The sequence below is a fragment of the Nilaparvata lugens genome, chromosome 1 (genome assembly GCF_014356525.2).
Source record: "Nilaparvata lugens isolate BPH chromosome 1, ASM1435652v1, whole genome shotgun sequence".
NCBI classification, from domain to species: domain Eukaryota; kingdom Metazoa; phylum Arthropoda; class Insecta; order Hemiptera; family Delphacidae; genus Nilaparvata; species Nilaparvata lugens.
In genome coordinates, this window is record NC_052504.1 from 51042592 (window position 1) to 51059440 (window position 16849).

General features: G+C 36.8%; 1 protein-coding gene across 1 annotated transcript; it reads right to left on the reverse strand.

Moving 5' to 3' along the window:
* Positions 1-15522: 15522 nt before the first annotated feature.
* Positions 15523-16137, reverse strand: LOC120351814. The gene has a single exon (XM_039430253.1). It carries the CDS (start codon positions 16135-16137, stop codon positions 15523-15525), a length of 615 nt encoding a protein of 204 aa, XP_039286187.1.
* Between the last annotated feature and the right edge of the window lie 712 nt (positions 16138-16849).

The window sequence follows — 16849 nt, forward strand, 5'->3', positions numbered from 1 at the left end:
ACTCCTAATTTCCACAGTTTCTGGACAAGACATTTTAGAAATAACGTAAACGGTGACAAGAGACCAAGTGGATCATAGATACGAGCCATCACTGACAGAATAGAACGCTTAGTAGCGACGACCTCACCACACTTGACGGAAAACTGAAACAGATCAGTACTAGGTTGCCAATTCAATCCCAAGATAGCCAAGGAGTTGTCTGCTTCGAAATCCTTGTACGAAAACGATTTCTCTTCCTCCGAGAATTTCTCCAGCATTGATGGTGAATTTGACGTCCACTTTGTGAGCGAGAAACCTCCTCCCTCAAACAGCTGCTTGGACTGATGATACAGCTCCGCGGCCTCTGACTCTGTGGCGACAGATGTGACTAAGTCGTCCATGAACATGTCTCTTGGTATTCTCGCCTTGGCTGCTGGAAAACGATTTCCATCCTCCTCTACAAGCTGGTGGACGGTGCGAAGTGCCAAATATGGAGAGCTTGAAACACCAAAAACAACACAATTGAGCTGATAAATTTCGATCGGATCCTCCGGCGAAAATCTCCACAATACACGCTGATAACGACGGCAGGAATCCTCCACTAATATCTGTCGATACATTTGTTTAATGTCGGCAGTTAGTGCGATTGGGAACAAACGAAAATTGACTAACAAAACAAAAATGTCAGTCTGCAATTTGGGACCAGCATGAAGAACCTGGTTCAATGACAAACCCGATGATGTTCTGGAACCAGCATCAAATACAATTCGGATGGGCGTGGTAGTGCTGCTTGCTTTCACGATGGCGTGATGCGGTATGTAGTAACCACCTCGGTCTGTCTGATCTGCTACAAACGACATGTGACCCTGACGTAGGTAATCAATCAATATTTCATGATATGAAATACGAGTATTGCTGTCATGCTCTAGTCGTCTCTCCAAACTCAGCAGTCGGCGTTCGGCGACAGCATACGAATCTCCCAAGCTGCTGGGCGGCTCCGCAAATGACAAGGCAACAACAAAACGACCAGAATTCACACGATGTACAGACTTCCGAAAATTTACCTCACACTCCAACTCTTCCGGTTTCAGTTGACAGCTTGGTGTAGGGCACGATTCCAACTCCCAAAAACGTTCCACAAAACTATCCAACGATGGACTACTAACGAATGGACTACAGATGGCTGTAAAACAATTCGACACATTTTTGTTGAAGTGAGAATCGGCGCTCTCCCCATCAGAATGTGACCAAAGACACTATTAACAGTCATCAATTCGTGCGATTCACCTGTACTAGGACTCCCACGTAGCAAGTGAGGAACTAACTCTGCACCAATGATGCCATCTATTCTACTAGGAAGGTAGAATTTGTCGTCAGCCAGTGTGAGATTTTCCAGATGATGAAGTTTGGATCTGTCGATTTCACAAGAAGGCAACTTGTCGATGATTTTATCTACCACTGTGGCATCCATCGAAAACTTGACGGTAGGATCCAACTTCGACTGAATCGACACACAAGTACGACCTCGAACTTCACTAGTACCACCACCGAATCCACGAACAACGGTTTTCATGGGCTGGAATGGTAGTCTCAAACGCCGACACAATTTGGCTGTAACAAAATGACACTGACTCCCGGTGTCAATCAAGAAACGAACATCACAAAGCTGACCATTACAATCTCGAATATGTGCAGTGACGGTCGACAACACAACGGTCGAATTTTCTACATCATTGGATGTAGAACAACAACTAATAGGTGATGTGCCACCTGCCTTGGAGTTCGACGAGGACGCAACACCTTCATTGGAACTTGATCTGGAAAAGTGCAATAAAGAATGATGAGATTCTCGACATTGAGCACACTGAGTTTTACTACGACAATTTTTACTCAAATGATCCACATCAAGACAACGAAAACAACAAAACTTTCCTTTAATCAAACAATAACGATCCCAAGGAGTCATTTTCAAGAAACTAGCACAATCTACTAACCGATGACCCGGTTTTGAGCACTTCAGACAATTGGGATTTTTACTAGATGCATCGTTAGATGAATCATTGGATTGAACCACAAACACCTTTGATTTATTATCTTTTTTGTGCTTCATATTAAACGATTCAGTCTGTTTCTCATCAGAAGGAAGAGTCTTAATTTGCTTTTCAATGAATTTGACATAATCGGCATAAGTTGGCATAGCCTTGTCACGTACGGCCGATTCAAAATTTCTACGAGAACTTGGATCCAGCAATCTCAAGCCATGATAGAGGAATATCGAGTCTGACAAATCAGTGAGTCGCAATCTCTTCACTGCATTGATGGAACTGCAAAACCCATCCAAAATCGCAATACAACCTGCCTTTGATTCTGATTTTATTGGACGAAATTCAAAAATTTGTTTGAAATAGGCATCGACTTGCGCTCGTGGATCGTTATAGCGGGTCAATAATGCCTGCCAAATTATTAGATAATTATTAGCCAATGGTGGCAAATGACGACAAATATTTGCTGCTTGTCCAGTAAGTCTACTTACAAGATATTGGACCTTCTGCTGATCGTTCAAACTCTTGTTGTCATGTACCAATGCCTTAAATAATTCATAAAACACCGACCATTGAGTCTGGTTCCCATCAAATTTTGGAAGGTCGATTTTGGGCAGTACCGACTCGGACACGACCGGCTGTGCACTAGCTGCTGCAGCTGCCGAAGATTGAGCAATAGCATCAGTCGCCTCTCTCTGTTTGAGAGTGTTAGCCGCTACTTCAATATACTGAAACAGATCTAGATGTGAGTCGTTGAATGCTACAACATAATCTTTATTCAACTCAAGTTCCAACTCATTAACCACTAATTCTGTCTTTTCAAAATCCGAAATGGTCTGAGACACCCGAGGATACAACACTAAAAATTGCTCAGCAACTTTTGGATCAGAGACATTTTTAGACAGTTCATAAATTCTTTGCAATCGGGCATACAATTGTTCCAGTTTAGCGCGATGCACAATGATTTGTTTCTGTAATTTTTCCTCCATCTTGAACTCATACACAAAACAATTCAGCCCCGACAATACAAACAACAGACAAAAAAAAAAAACAAGAATGAGTTCAAAACTAAATGGAAGGAAAAATCACGACTAGTAAGTTATCAAAGTTAAACTTTGATTATCAATTCACAAGACAAGTTACTGCTGAAGACAAAACTATATGATTAGATAATGTTCTTCCAACAACTCACAAACAAACGATAACTTGTTGAATTGAACAAACAAAATCATGCTGTGATTAACCTTCACTAACATGTACAATACAAAATGGACAATACAAAATCCAACAAACAAATAAATTCCCGAAAAAGAGCACATTGAGTCTGGTTCCCATCAAATTTCGGAAGGTCGATTTTGGGCAGTACCGACTCGGACACGACCGGCTGTGCACTAGCTGCTGCAGCTGCCGAAGATTGAGCAATAGCATCAGTCGCCTCTCTCTGTTTGAGAGTGTTAGCCGCTACTTCAATATACTGAAACAGATCTAGATGTGAGTCGTTGAATGCTACAACATAATCTTTATTCAACTCAAGTTCCAACTCATTAACCACTAATTCTGTCTTTTCAAAATCCGAAATGGTCTGAGACACCCGAGGATACAACACTAAAAATTGCTCAGCAACTTTTGGATCAGAGACATTTTTAGACAGTTCATAAATTCTTTGCAATCGGGCATACAATTGTTCCAGTTTAGCGCGATGCACAATGATTTGTTTCTGTAATTTTTCCTCCATCTTGAACTCATACACAAAACAATTCAGCCCCGACAATACAAACAACAGACAAAAAAAAAAAACAAGAATGAGTTCAAAACTAAATGGAAGGAAAAATCACGACTAGTAAGTTATCAAAGTTAAACTTTGATTATCAATTCACAAGACAAGTTACTGCTGAAGACAAAACTATATGATTAGATAATGTTCTTCCAACAACTCACAAACAAACGATAACTTGTTGAATTGAACAAACAAAATCATGCTGTGATTAACCTTCACTAACATGTACAATACAAAATGGACAATACAAAATCCAACAAACAAATAAATTCCCGAAAAAGAGCACAATGAGCCTAGTTTCAGAAAAATTACAATTTCAACTGAAATAAATTTAATATCAGACAAATACAAATTGACAAGAAACCTTGCTCTAGAACAAGGCTACAACAAACTAAAGTTGTGCATAGATCAGACAATTCTGAACATGCCAACATTGGACAAATACGAAATTGCTTAAATCCAATGTGTGTGAATTAATCAACAAATTACAAATTTAAATTCATCCCGGTCTGGAGGATCAAATGTTCTGAACAACTAGAGCTACTAGAGGACTGTAATTTACTATTCAATTTATCAAATAGAAACGAGGAGCAAAATTTAATCTTCAATTTGAGCCAGGTTATTGGTACAGTTAAACTCTGCATTAATGAACAATAAAAAGAGCAAAAACTCACCAGATTTAATCCAATTTTGTCTACTCGCCCTTCGAAGCCTTTATTAGGTGTTTTGGTCAGATTCGAGGTGGGAAGAAATCTGGGAAAAAGATAGGTTTTCGCTTCCAGGCTGGTTTTCCGTGTTCAACTTGCAGGCTCTGTATACTGTATTTCGAACGAAGCTCAAACTGATTCTTTATAAATTCAAACTGATGCAAATTAATTCAATTTAACACTATTTACGATGTTATATTTATAATCCACACACACGACACTTAAACAATCAATTACTAGAAATTTCCGATGGAAATTACATTATAAATACAAACTCGGTCTTCACAACAAGACAACACAAAACTAACAAGAACGACTGCAAGAACAAGATGACTGGGCTAGAAAAAATGGCAAGGCAAACAGCTGGACGAATCAACACTAGCGCACAAGCCGGCTACGGGCAGAACTGTAGTCTGGGATTGGCGCTACAATTCAAAAAATGCTCTGGCCAGACCAGTTTGAATGGGATGTTTCAGCATTGTTGAATGGGATGTGTCAGCATTGTTTGAATGGGATGGTCAGCATTGTTTGATGGGATGTGTCAGCATTGTTTGAATGGGATGTTGTCAGCATTGTTTGAATGGGATGTGTCAGCATTGTTTGAATGGGATGTTGTCAGCATTGTTTGAATGGGATGTGTCAGCATTGTTTGAATGGGATGTGTCAGCATTGTTTGAATGGGATGTGTCAGCATTGTTTGAATGGGATGTGTCAGCATTGTTTGAATGGGATGTGTCAGCATTGTTTGAATGGGATGTGTCAGCATTGTTTGAATGGGATGTGTCAGCATTGATGCTATTCATAGCAAACGCTGTCTGTTTCTAGTGAATCTCACAAGTGAAGCCCTGTCAGCGTTAGTTGAATGAAAAGCAGTTCTGTCGTTCATTAGAAATACTGAAAGATTAAAGGGAATCTCACTATACAAGCTCATTCAGCATAGATATTTCAATAGGAAGCTCTTTGTCTGGTCGGAAAAAGTTAACCCGTGCAGCAGTAGGATGTTTCTGGATAGTTTCCAGTAGTTTCTCTCCGGAATAACTTTCGAATTTGGCTCAGCTCTTGTATCCCTCAAGAAAGAATACTGTTTGCTCTCAGCTAAGGTTACTGCATCTTTAAGCATAGATATTTCAATAGGAAGCTCTTTGTCTGGTCGGAAAAAGTTAACCCGTGCAGCAGTAGGATGTTTCTGGATAGTTTCCAGTAGTTTCTCTCCGGAATAACTTTCGAATTTGGCTCAGCTCTTGTATCCCTCAAGAAAGAATACTGTTTGCTCTCAGCTAAGGTTACTGCATCTTTAAGCTCCAAAAACCGACAAACAAAACACATATTGTTGTCAAGTTCTTTTCGTGTTTCCTATCTTTTCCTTGTATTGATCCTGAATGTGGTGGAGGGGACGTTCACCCTATACAGTAAAATGCACATCCGTATAACAGAGCATCTACGGTACTACCAGGCTATTTGTTTCCAAACCAAGCTGCTGAAACTATACATTTTTCGAAGTATCTGATCTCATTATGATTTTATTTGAAAAAAAAAATAGTAAAGAAGGTTCAAGTTCTTCTGGTTTCTCTCATTTCTTTTTCCCAATCTTGATCCTAGTGAGTTCTGTAAATTGAAATACACAATATATAATGAAGAATGTAAAGGAGATCCAGGTTCATTTATTCCAAACTAAGCTGAATGTATGATTCTTATAAGGTATCTGGTCTGATGATTCTATGAATAAAATATGAAGCGAAGTTTTTTCCCTGTGAAATATAGTGTAAAATTGAAAATTATGTGAACTGATTTTGCAATAATTGTAAGATGTATAAAGATTGTAAAAATGTAAGATTTATTATGCCTTCACACTTATAAGCGAAAAATAAAGGCAGCTATGCTATCCAATTCTTACCTATTGAATCTCATATTTGATTTCATCTCCATTTTCACCTATGAAGTTCAATTATAAAAATATATCTTTTTACTCAGATTCTTCATTCAAATAGTTAGTTGTGAAGTGTGTAACTGAAAGAGAAACGATCCATCCATTAATATTACAAATAATGAATGAAATATATTCTTGATCCATTACAAAGAAAATAAATTAGCATATCATCCAATTTAACGAATCTGGTATGATATCTTTTACAATGAGTAGAAGGTATTATATCCACGAGACACGATATTATCGAAGTGTATGCATCAAATCAAGTATTTTTCGCAGAAAAAACATAAGATTGAAAAAAAATTAGGATAAAATGGGTTAATATAAAGGTTGTAAAGCCGTATTCGACTTGTATATGTGCCCAGCTGGCTATAATCGGTGAAGCAAATGAGATCAAAGAATTTTTACGATCACTCCTGCTGAAATAAAAATAAAACAATGTTCTTACCAGCTCTTCTAAGAGCTTATATAAAATTCTGCTCGCACTTGCTGCAATCTGTGGCCGTTTTGTCGGTCTGCAATTCTTATCGTTGCTCAGGATGATCCCCTAATTTTATAGATGCTGAAGTGATAGATAAATATAAGGAATCTAAATATTGTGCAAGACAATATAGCATCGACTCCAAACCAACTCGTTACCATCTGACAAAGGGGTCAGCAATGCAAGATAATATCGAGCAGGTTCAAAGACGACACACAACAGAATCCCTTATATTTTCTATTAATTTATACTGCTGCTCCAACTTGACACTATGTGTTTCAATCAATTCAACTTGGATAATGATTCTGATCAATTTAGATTAATCTTGAGAACGTAATATTTCTGAAGATTTAATAATCAATGCTGTACATTTCTGATGTGTCAAACACAGAGAAGAATATAGTTGAATGAAAAGCAGTTCTTTCGTTCATTAGGAATACTGACAGATTAAAGGGAATCTCACTATACAAGCTCATTCAGCATAGATATTTCAATAGGAAGCTCTTTGTCTGGTCGGAAAAAGTTAACCCGTGCAGCAGTAGGATGTTTCTGGATAGTTTCCAGTAGTTTCTCTCCGGAATAACTTTCGAATTTGGCTCAGCTCTTGTATCCCTCAAGAAAGAATACTGTTTGCTCTCAGCTAAGGTTACTGCATCTTTAAGCTCCAAAAACCGACAAACAAAACACATATTGTTGTCAAGTTCTTTTCGTGTTTCCTATCTTTTCCTTGTATTGATCCTGAATGTGGTGGAGGGGACGTTCACCCTATACAGTAAAATGCACATCCGTATAACAGAGCATCTACGGTACTACCAGGCTATTTGTTTCCAAACCAAGCTGCTGAAACTATACATTTTTTGAAGTATCTGATCTCATTATGATTTTATTTGAAAAAAAAATAGTAAAGAAGGTTCAAGTTCTCATTTCTTTTTCCCAATCTTGATCCTAGTGAATTCTGTAAATTGAAATACACAATATATAATGAAGAATGTAAAGGAGATCCAGGTTCATATTTATTCAAAACTAAGCTGAATGTATGATTCTTATCATACACCAGGTATCTGGTCTGATGATTCTATGAATAAAATATGAAGCGAAGTTTTTTCCCTGTGAAATATAGTGTAAAATTGAAAATTATGTGAACTGATTTTGCAATAATTGTAAGATGTATAAAGATTGTAAAAATGTAAGATTTATTATGCCTTCACACTTATAAGCGAAAAATAAAGGCAGCTATGCTATCCAATTCTTACCTATTGAATCTCATATTTAATTTCATCTCCATTTTCACCTATGAAGTTCAATTATAAAAATATATCTTTTTACTCAGATTCTTCATTCAAATAGTTAGTTGTGAAGTGTGTAACTGAAAGGGAAACGATCCATCCATTAATATTACAAATAATGAATGAAATATATTCTCGATCCATTACAAAGAAAATAAATTAGCATATCATCCAATTTAACGAATCTGGTATGATATCTTTTACAATGAGTAGAAGGTATTATATCCACGAGACACGATATTATCGAAGTGTAGGCATCAAATCAAGTATTTTTCGCAGAAAAAACATAAGATTGAAAAAAAAATTAGGATAAAATGGGTTGATATAAAGGTTGTAAAGCCGTATTCGACTTGTATATGTGCCCAGCTGGCTATAATCGGTGAAGCAAATGAGATCAAAGAATTTTTATGATCACTCCTGCTGAAATAAAAATAAAACAATGTTCTTACCAGCTCTTCTAAGAGCTTATATAAAATTCTGCTCGCACTTGCTGCAATCTGTGGCCGTTTTGTCGGTCTGCAATTCTTATCGTTGCTCAGGATGATCCCCTAATTTTATAGATGCTGAAGTGATAGATAAATATAAGGAATCTAAATATTGTGCAAGACAATATAGCATCGACTCCAAACCAACTCGTTACCATCTCACAAGTGAAGCCCTGTCAGCGTTAGTTGAATGAAAAGCAGTTCTTTCGTTCATTAGGAATACTGACAGATTAAAGGGAATCTCACTATACAAGCTCATTCAGCATAGATATTTCAATAGGAAGCTCTTTGTCTGGTCGGAAAAAGTTAACCCGTGCAGCAGTAGGATGTTTCTGGATAGTTTCCAGTAGTTTCTCTCCGGAATAACTTTCGAATTTGGCTCAGCTCTTGTATCCCTCAAGAAAGAATACTGTTTGCTCTCAGCTAAGGTTACTGCATCTTTAAGCTCCAAAAACCGACAAACAAAACACATATTGTTGTCAAGTTCTTTTCGTGTTTCCTATCTTTTCCTTGTATTGATCCTGAATGTGGTGGAGGGGACGTTCACCCTATACAGTAAAATGCACATCCGTATAACAGAGCATCTACGGTACTACCAGGCTATTTGTTTCCAAACCAAGCTGCTGAAACTATACATTTTTTGAAGTATCTGATCTCATTATGATTTTATTTGAAAAAAAAATAGTAAAGAAGGTTCAAGTTCTCATTTCTTTTTCCCAATCTTGATCCTAGTGAATTCTGTAAATTGAAATACACAATATATAATGAAGAATGTAAAGGAGATCCAGGTTCATATTTATTCAAAACTAAGCTGAATGTATGATTCTTATCATACACCAGGTATCTGGTCTGATGATTCTATGAATAAAATATGAAGCGAAGTTTTTTCCCTGTGAAATATAGTGTAAAATTGAAAAAATTGAAAATTATGTGAACTGATTTTGCAATAATTGTAAGATGTATAAAGATTGTAAAAATGTAAGATTTATTATGCCTTCACACTTATAAGCGAAAAATAAAGGCAGCTATGCTATCCAATTCTTACCTATTGAATCTCATATTTAATTTCATCTCCATTTTCACCTATGAAGTTGAATTATAAAAATATATCTTTTTACTCAGATCCTTCATTCAAATAGTTAGTTGTGAAGTGTGTAACTGAAAGGGAAACGATCCATCCATTAATATTACAAATAATGAATGAAATATATTCTCGATCCATTACAAAGAAAATAAATTAGCATATCATCCAATTTAACGAATCTGGTATGATATCTTTTACAATGAGTAGAAGGTATTATATCCACGAGACACGATATTATCGAAGTGTAGGCATCAAATCAAGTATTTTTCGCAGAAAAAACATAAGATTGAAAAAAAAATTAGGATAAAATGGGTTAATATAAAGGTTGTAAAGCCGTATTCGACTTGTATATGTGCCCAGCTGGCTATAATCGGTGAAGCAAATGAGATCAAAGAATTTTTACGATCACTCCTGCTGAAATAAAAATAAAACAATGTTCTTACCAGCTCTTCAAAGAGCTTATATAAAATTCTGCTCGCACTTGCTGCAATCTGTGGCCGTTTTGTCGGTATGCAATTCTTATCGTTGCTCAGGATGATCCCCCAATTTTATAGATGCTGAAGTGATAGATAAATATAAGGAATCTAAATATTGTGCAAGACAATATAGCATCGACTCCAAACCAACTCGTTACCATCTGACAAAGGGGTCAGCAATGCAAGATAATATCGAGCAGGATCAAAGGCGACACACAATCAGAATCCCTTATATTTTCTATTAATTTATACTGCTGCTCCAACTTGACACTATGTGTTTCAATCAATTCAACTTGGATAATGATTCTGAACAATTTAGATTAATCTTGAGAACGTAATATTTCTGAAGATTTAATAATCAATGCTGTACATTTCTGATGTGTCAAACACAGTGAAGAATATAGTTGGATGATATTTTTACTATTAGGTACGTCAATACGGAAATAATGGGCTAATACCAGATTGGTCATGCATAAAGACAGGGTTATGAATAAAAGGTACACCATTCAATAAACAGATTCATATATTATATAGATGATTCAATGAGAGATAATAAAACATGAAACAATAAATATAAAGCAATATGAGAATATATGAAAGAAAATATCTCAGTGGTAGCTGGTAGCTCACTTAAATTTTACTAGGCTTGCTCGTATCAAATAATAAATCTTGTATTTCATTGTACATAGCATACAATATATAGGCACAATTTTTTGACTTGATTTCACTTGTCAAATAAATCTATTATTCTAGATTCCAATAATATATTAAATATAAAATATTCATGAATCTCAGGGCTTGAGTTTGGTATACAGTAGAACTTAGATAAAATAAATAATCTTGAAATTATGTGAGCCTTCTTATAATTGCCTCAATGCAATAACAATCTTAAAAATGATGATATGAGCCTATAAAATAAATTAAATGCCTATATATTAGTTATTATATAATAGTTATTTAACCACTAAATTCCTTAATTCTCATTCAAGTTCTTAGTAAGACTTCCCTTAGGCCTATTCTTAATTAAATGCGCAAATAATTATTGATCAAGCTTGATTAATGTATGCAATTTTCGACGAGATAGCTTTATTGTGTCCATAAATTCGAAGCAATGAGGGCCTTCTCTAATTACAACTCACGTGCAAAGATTTTCCCGAATTTAAAGATGTAGCCTGGTTTCCGCCTCATGTGTCCAGTGCCTTATTAGTCCGGTGGGCTGGTGTCGTCTTCTTCAGTGGGGAAATATTTAATTTAGCAACTCTTGTCATATAACGACTTCACTGAGTTGTAGAAATCGATTTATAATTAATTTGATTAATTTTAAATTTAAAATTTGGCATAAAATATTATAACAAGGGTTCAGTCTACTGCTCTCATCTTTGGCTGGTGACTCTGGTGACCTCTAGCAAGCAAGTGAGAATTCCTACTTTCTTCTTTTTAGATGATACTTCCTTATTCAAAATTTGTCATTTAAATATGCGCTATGATTGGTGGATTTCACCAAATCATTATGACGTAATTTGGCCCCAGTAAATAGTTCGTAATAATTATGAAGATAGATTATTTTAAAATAAACAAATATCTTCCACATTCGAAGCCTCTCACATGCAAATCATAATTATGTACAAATTTTACAAATGATAACATGATAACAATATTTATAAATTCAAAAAATACCACGTGGTGGCTTTTTGAATTACATACTTTTAGCGCCTATCAAATACTAGACTCTGATTGGTACATTAATATTTTCTTGTACAAATGTATTTTAGTACTACTAGGCACATTATACTATAATATCCTATTTCCCTTATTTTTTATCATGATCTTTAAATGTTCTGTTTATTGGTATTTATACAATACATATTTTTGTGTTTTCTCAAACGTTTTATGTCCCTTATTATTTTGGCATGCTAGAATTTACAAAACCCCTTTGCCTTGTTTTATTGAATACTGTATACATACAATTATTTTACTCAAAGTGGCTGGTAGAATTATATGTGTCCGGCTTGACTGCCGTTGATGTTGCTGACAGGCACTATTACAAGGGAACCTAACCTCAATTCTTTGTTATGATTTTATTACATGGTTAAAAAATGAATTTTATTTTTGTACCGTTGGTTGCCAATAATCACAGTATTTAGAGTCTTTATTATCTCATCTTCACCGTTATTACTGATCTATCTCAGTCAATTGATAATTTGCAGTTGATGATAATGCTTCTGGATTCTTTTAATGAGACCTAGCTAATTCTCTTTACAAATAATTTTGAAGGTGTATCAAAATGCACCGTTATAAGGTTAGATTGAAATTACAGTTCATGGTATAATCAATATTTTCCTGAATGTGTAGTATACTTCTCTAGTGAGACATCTCAGTCGAAACAAGCACAGTTCGGAAACATCATTAAAAAACTCAGAACAATTTCATAATAATGATAATAATTCAGAGTACTTCAGCTTACTCGCCTTTTGTCATTTCCTCCACCTTTTCCTTCATCCGACATTACATGTTTTGTTCTTTCTTATACCTATTTATATTCTCTCTTAATTTTAATCCTCCTGAAAACAATAAACCATTCATTAGGAGAGATAAAGCTCGCCGACTTAATAGAGAGCAGAAAAGTGTGCTGTGAAGGGGGGGGGTGTTTGAGAAGAGTTGAAGAGGATTAAGGGGGTGGGTTTCAGGGGGTTTCCCCACTGTTCAATTTGACTCTTTATTATTCACGATGTTGCACGCTTTTCTTTGCAACTAAGTCTTTCATAGCTTTCTCTGGTGTTGTTCTCTGAGGATATTATACTACAATGGACTATGACGTTAAAAGATCTTCCTTGTTTTCTTCGAAGAGAGTCGGATTTTCTTTGAAGTAAACCGAAAACAAAGGTTATTTAATTCGTTTAGTACAACTGATCCGGGTCTTGCTCTACAATTGTTCATCATTATTCAGAATTATTTCTCAACAATAAATTGAATTCACAAAACAAAGATTAGCTTGGACGTCGTCATTTAACAATGAGAAGCTTCTAGATGAAAATGTCTTGTCCTTATATACGCGTTTCAACTTCAACGCAGACCATTGGAGCGCTAGGACGATGCTCCAGTTTGTGTTTGTTCACTGATTTTATGCGCAGCAATCTGCGTTAGACGCAGCTAGGAGAAGACACCCCAAAATTGAGTTTAAGAACAATAATTTTTCTATGTCATTGGTATCAATGTGTAACTTTTCAAGGTATTTCAGGCTACAAATATAGTTATAATATTCTATCATTCATCCATTAATGTACAAGAAATTGAAATAGATACATCTCAGGGATATTGAAATGAAATGAAAAAATTCTTTATCAGGCGGAGTTAGGACTTTTAAGTCCTCTCTCAACCTCAACATAACAAATGCGATTGAAAAAAAATACAGTGTAACTTAATATATAAATAAAAATACATTAAATAATATAGTTACAAAATAGAAACATAGTTGGAACAAAACAGTCAATCTGCATTTAGACTAAAAAATCAATTATATAATTCAAGAAACAATAGTAAAAAAGGAATTATTAATATAATCATTCACACAACATCCACACAGCCCACCAGACCAGTTCCAAGCGCCAACCACACGCTACCCCCGCAGACCCGCCAACAAAATCCGCTTGACCTCCACCCCAAAGCGAGCACGCCCATCAATGGCCTGGACAGAAGCAGGAAGATTATTCCACAGCCTACAACCAGTGACAGTAAATGATCTCTCAAAAGTCGTCGTTCTATGAATGGGAAAAGCTAGCAGCCATTGCCTTGTTGCACGTTTACCGATCTCAGACAGGAATCTGAAGCTCTCAGACAGATAAGATGGAGATTTGGTTTTGATTATTGAGTGAAGCAGTGTCAATATGTGCAAAGTACGAAGATTATTCAATTTTAGGAGAGATAGCTGTACATAAAAAGGTGTAACATGATCAAATCGTCTAGCATTGAAAATAAATCGAATACAATAGTTCTGTGTACGCTGCAGTCGGTTAGAGAGCTCAACAGTCATGTCGTTCATGATAGTGTCGCAGTAGCTGAAGAGAGGCAGCACAAGAGTCTTCACCAGCATGATTTTGATGTTGAGTGGAAGAAACAGGGCAAATCGTTTCAAGCTATGGATGCGAGCAAACACCCTCTTACAAACAATCTAAACCTGATTGAGCCATGAGAGTGTTTTAGAGATAACAAGACCAAGGTTTTTAACACTCTCAGAATACTCCAACTCAATTCCATTCAACCTCAACCTTGGAACATTCCGAGCTCTGAATCGGTTATGAGTCACAATGATACTCTGTGTCTTACCTTCATTCAATCTCAATGCATGATTATATGCCCAGCCACTAATAGCATCAATATCAGAATTCATCTGCTCGACACATGCATCAGACTCACCTGCAGAAAAATGTTTATAGATCTGAAGATCATCAGCATACAGATGAAATTTGCAGTGTTTTATGCATTTTGCGATGTCATCGATGTAGAGAGAGAACAGAAGAGGCCCAAGAACAGAGCCTTGGGGGACTCCTCGGATTACATTTCTCCATGAAGAGACCTCATTATTGGCCCTGACACACTGTTGGCGATTCAACAAGTAAGACTCGATCCATTTTACACAACCCTCTCCAAAACCAAGATTTCTTAATTTCAGAAGGAGGAGTGGATGATGAACACAGTCGAACGCCTTTGAAAAATCAGATAGTGTCAGAATAGTACCCTGACTACTATCCATAGCTGACCTGATATCCTCAGTAACTTTGAGCAGAGCAGTGGTCGTACTGTGACGTGTGCGGAACCCAGACTGAAAGGTAGACAGAAGATGGAAACGTTCTAGAAAAACAGAAAACTGCTGATGAACAAGTTTCTCGAGACATTTAGACAGAGCTGGAAGAATACTGATAGGCCTCAGATCTGATAATGATTTAACTGAAGAGCATTTGGGCAGAGGTGAGACTAAGGCTGATTTCCAAATTGAGGGGAAAAAGGACGATTCCAAAGATTTATTGAAAATTATTGTAAGAATAGGCAAGGTGAAGGGAAGAGTATCTTTGATGAATTTGATAGGTATGCAATCAACTCCAACTGCATTGCTTGTCATTCCCATGATTATCCTCATTACATCAGCTTCAGTCACAAGAGAAAAGGAGAGCTGCTGAGCAGGAGCTACATGAGGCGCCGCTCTCAGCCTGTTCAAGTGGTCATGAGCACCGGACAGGTCAACTGGATTATCAGTAAAGTTATCATTGATATCATCTAAATTTTAAGGTATGTTATGATGAACATGTGATTTTCCAATACCCAAGTTTTCCAATTTCGACCATACCGTTCTAGTAGGCTGCTTGCCAGAAAGAGAGTGGTAATAGAACCTGACCTTGGCATTTCTAATCTCCTGCTGGGTTTTGTTTCGAAGCCGCTTATACTCCGCCCAATCCACCACAGATTTTGAGCGTTTGGCTCTACAGAGAACAGCGTCTCTCATCTTCTGTAATCTACGAATTTTCTGGCTGAACCAGGGTGCAGGCTTTTTAATTACTCTTTTCGTAACCATAGGAGCATGCCTGTCATACAAGAGAAGTAGAAAACTGTTCAACCTGTCGACCATCTCCTCGACATTATCTGTGAGAATGAATTCATGCCAAGGAATAGAGGCAGCATCAAACATAAAAGCACTTATATCCAGGCACCTATAGTTTCTATATGTGATGAACTCCTGCTTTGGTTTCGGCGGGTGCAGTCTGTAGGCACAGAACACAAGGTCATGTTTGGAGAGCCCAGGAGCCGGGAGTTGACCGTGTTTCGCAACTAGATTCACATCAGTGACAGCAACCACATCTAACCAAGTTTCTGCAGTTGCTATATTGTGTGTTGCCTGCATTGGTAATATTGTTATATTACAGCTATTAAACATTGAAATAAAATTTGTACTATTTACAGAAGCTAAATCGAGTAGATTTGTATTGAAGTCACCCATGACAATGACATGTCTATAGTGAGTCATCAAATTCAACATAGATACCTCAAATTCAGCAAGTTATCTAATATCAGGAGCTTTATAACATACACATACAAGCACATGCACACCACTCACAGAGACATCCAAAAACATGAATTCAGATACATTCGCTACTGAGTTATCAGACACATGTAAAACAGAAACAGGTAGATGAGTTCCCACATAAACCGCTACTCCGCCACCTCCCTTATGCAAACGGTCATTCCTGAACAGCGCGTAGCCATTCAATTCCACACTCTTATCACTTATGTGTGGCTTCAGTCAAGTTTCAGATACAAGAATCACATCAATCAACTGGGAATCAAAAATTGATCTGAATCCATCAATGTGACACAAAAGCGACTGGGCATTTACGTGAGCTACCTTCAGCAAGCCAGAGCAATATGAGAGAGCTTAAGACTAAGAGAGATCACAAGCCGCCTGTGATGATGGAGCGAGCCGGCCCGGTGAGGCACTGTCAGGGACCACTGCGACACGTCGCGACGGGACCGCGCCAGCAGCGAGCAGAAGGCAAACACAACAGGCATAGCGAGCTAAACATACACACACAACACACACTCAAGCATACATAACT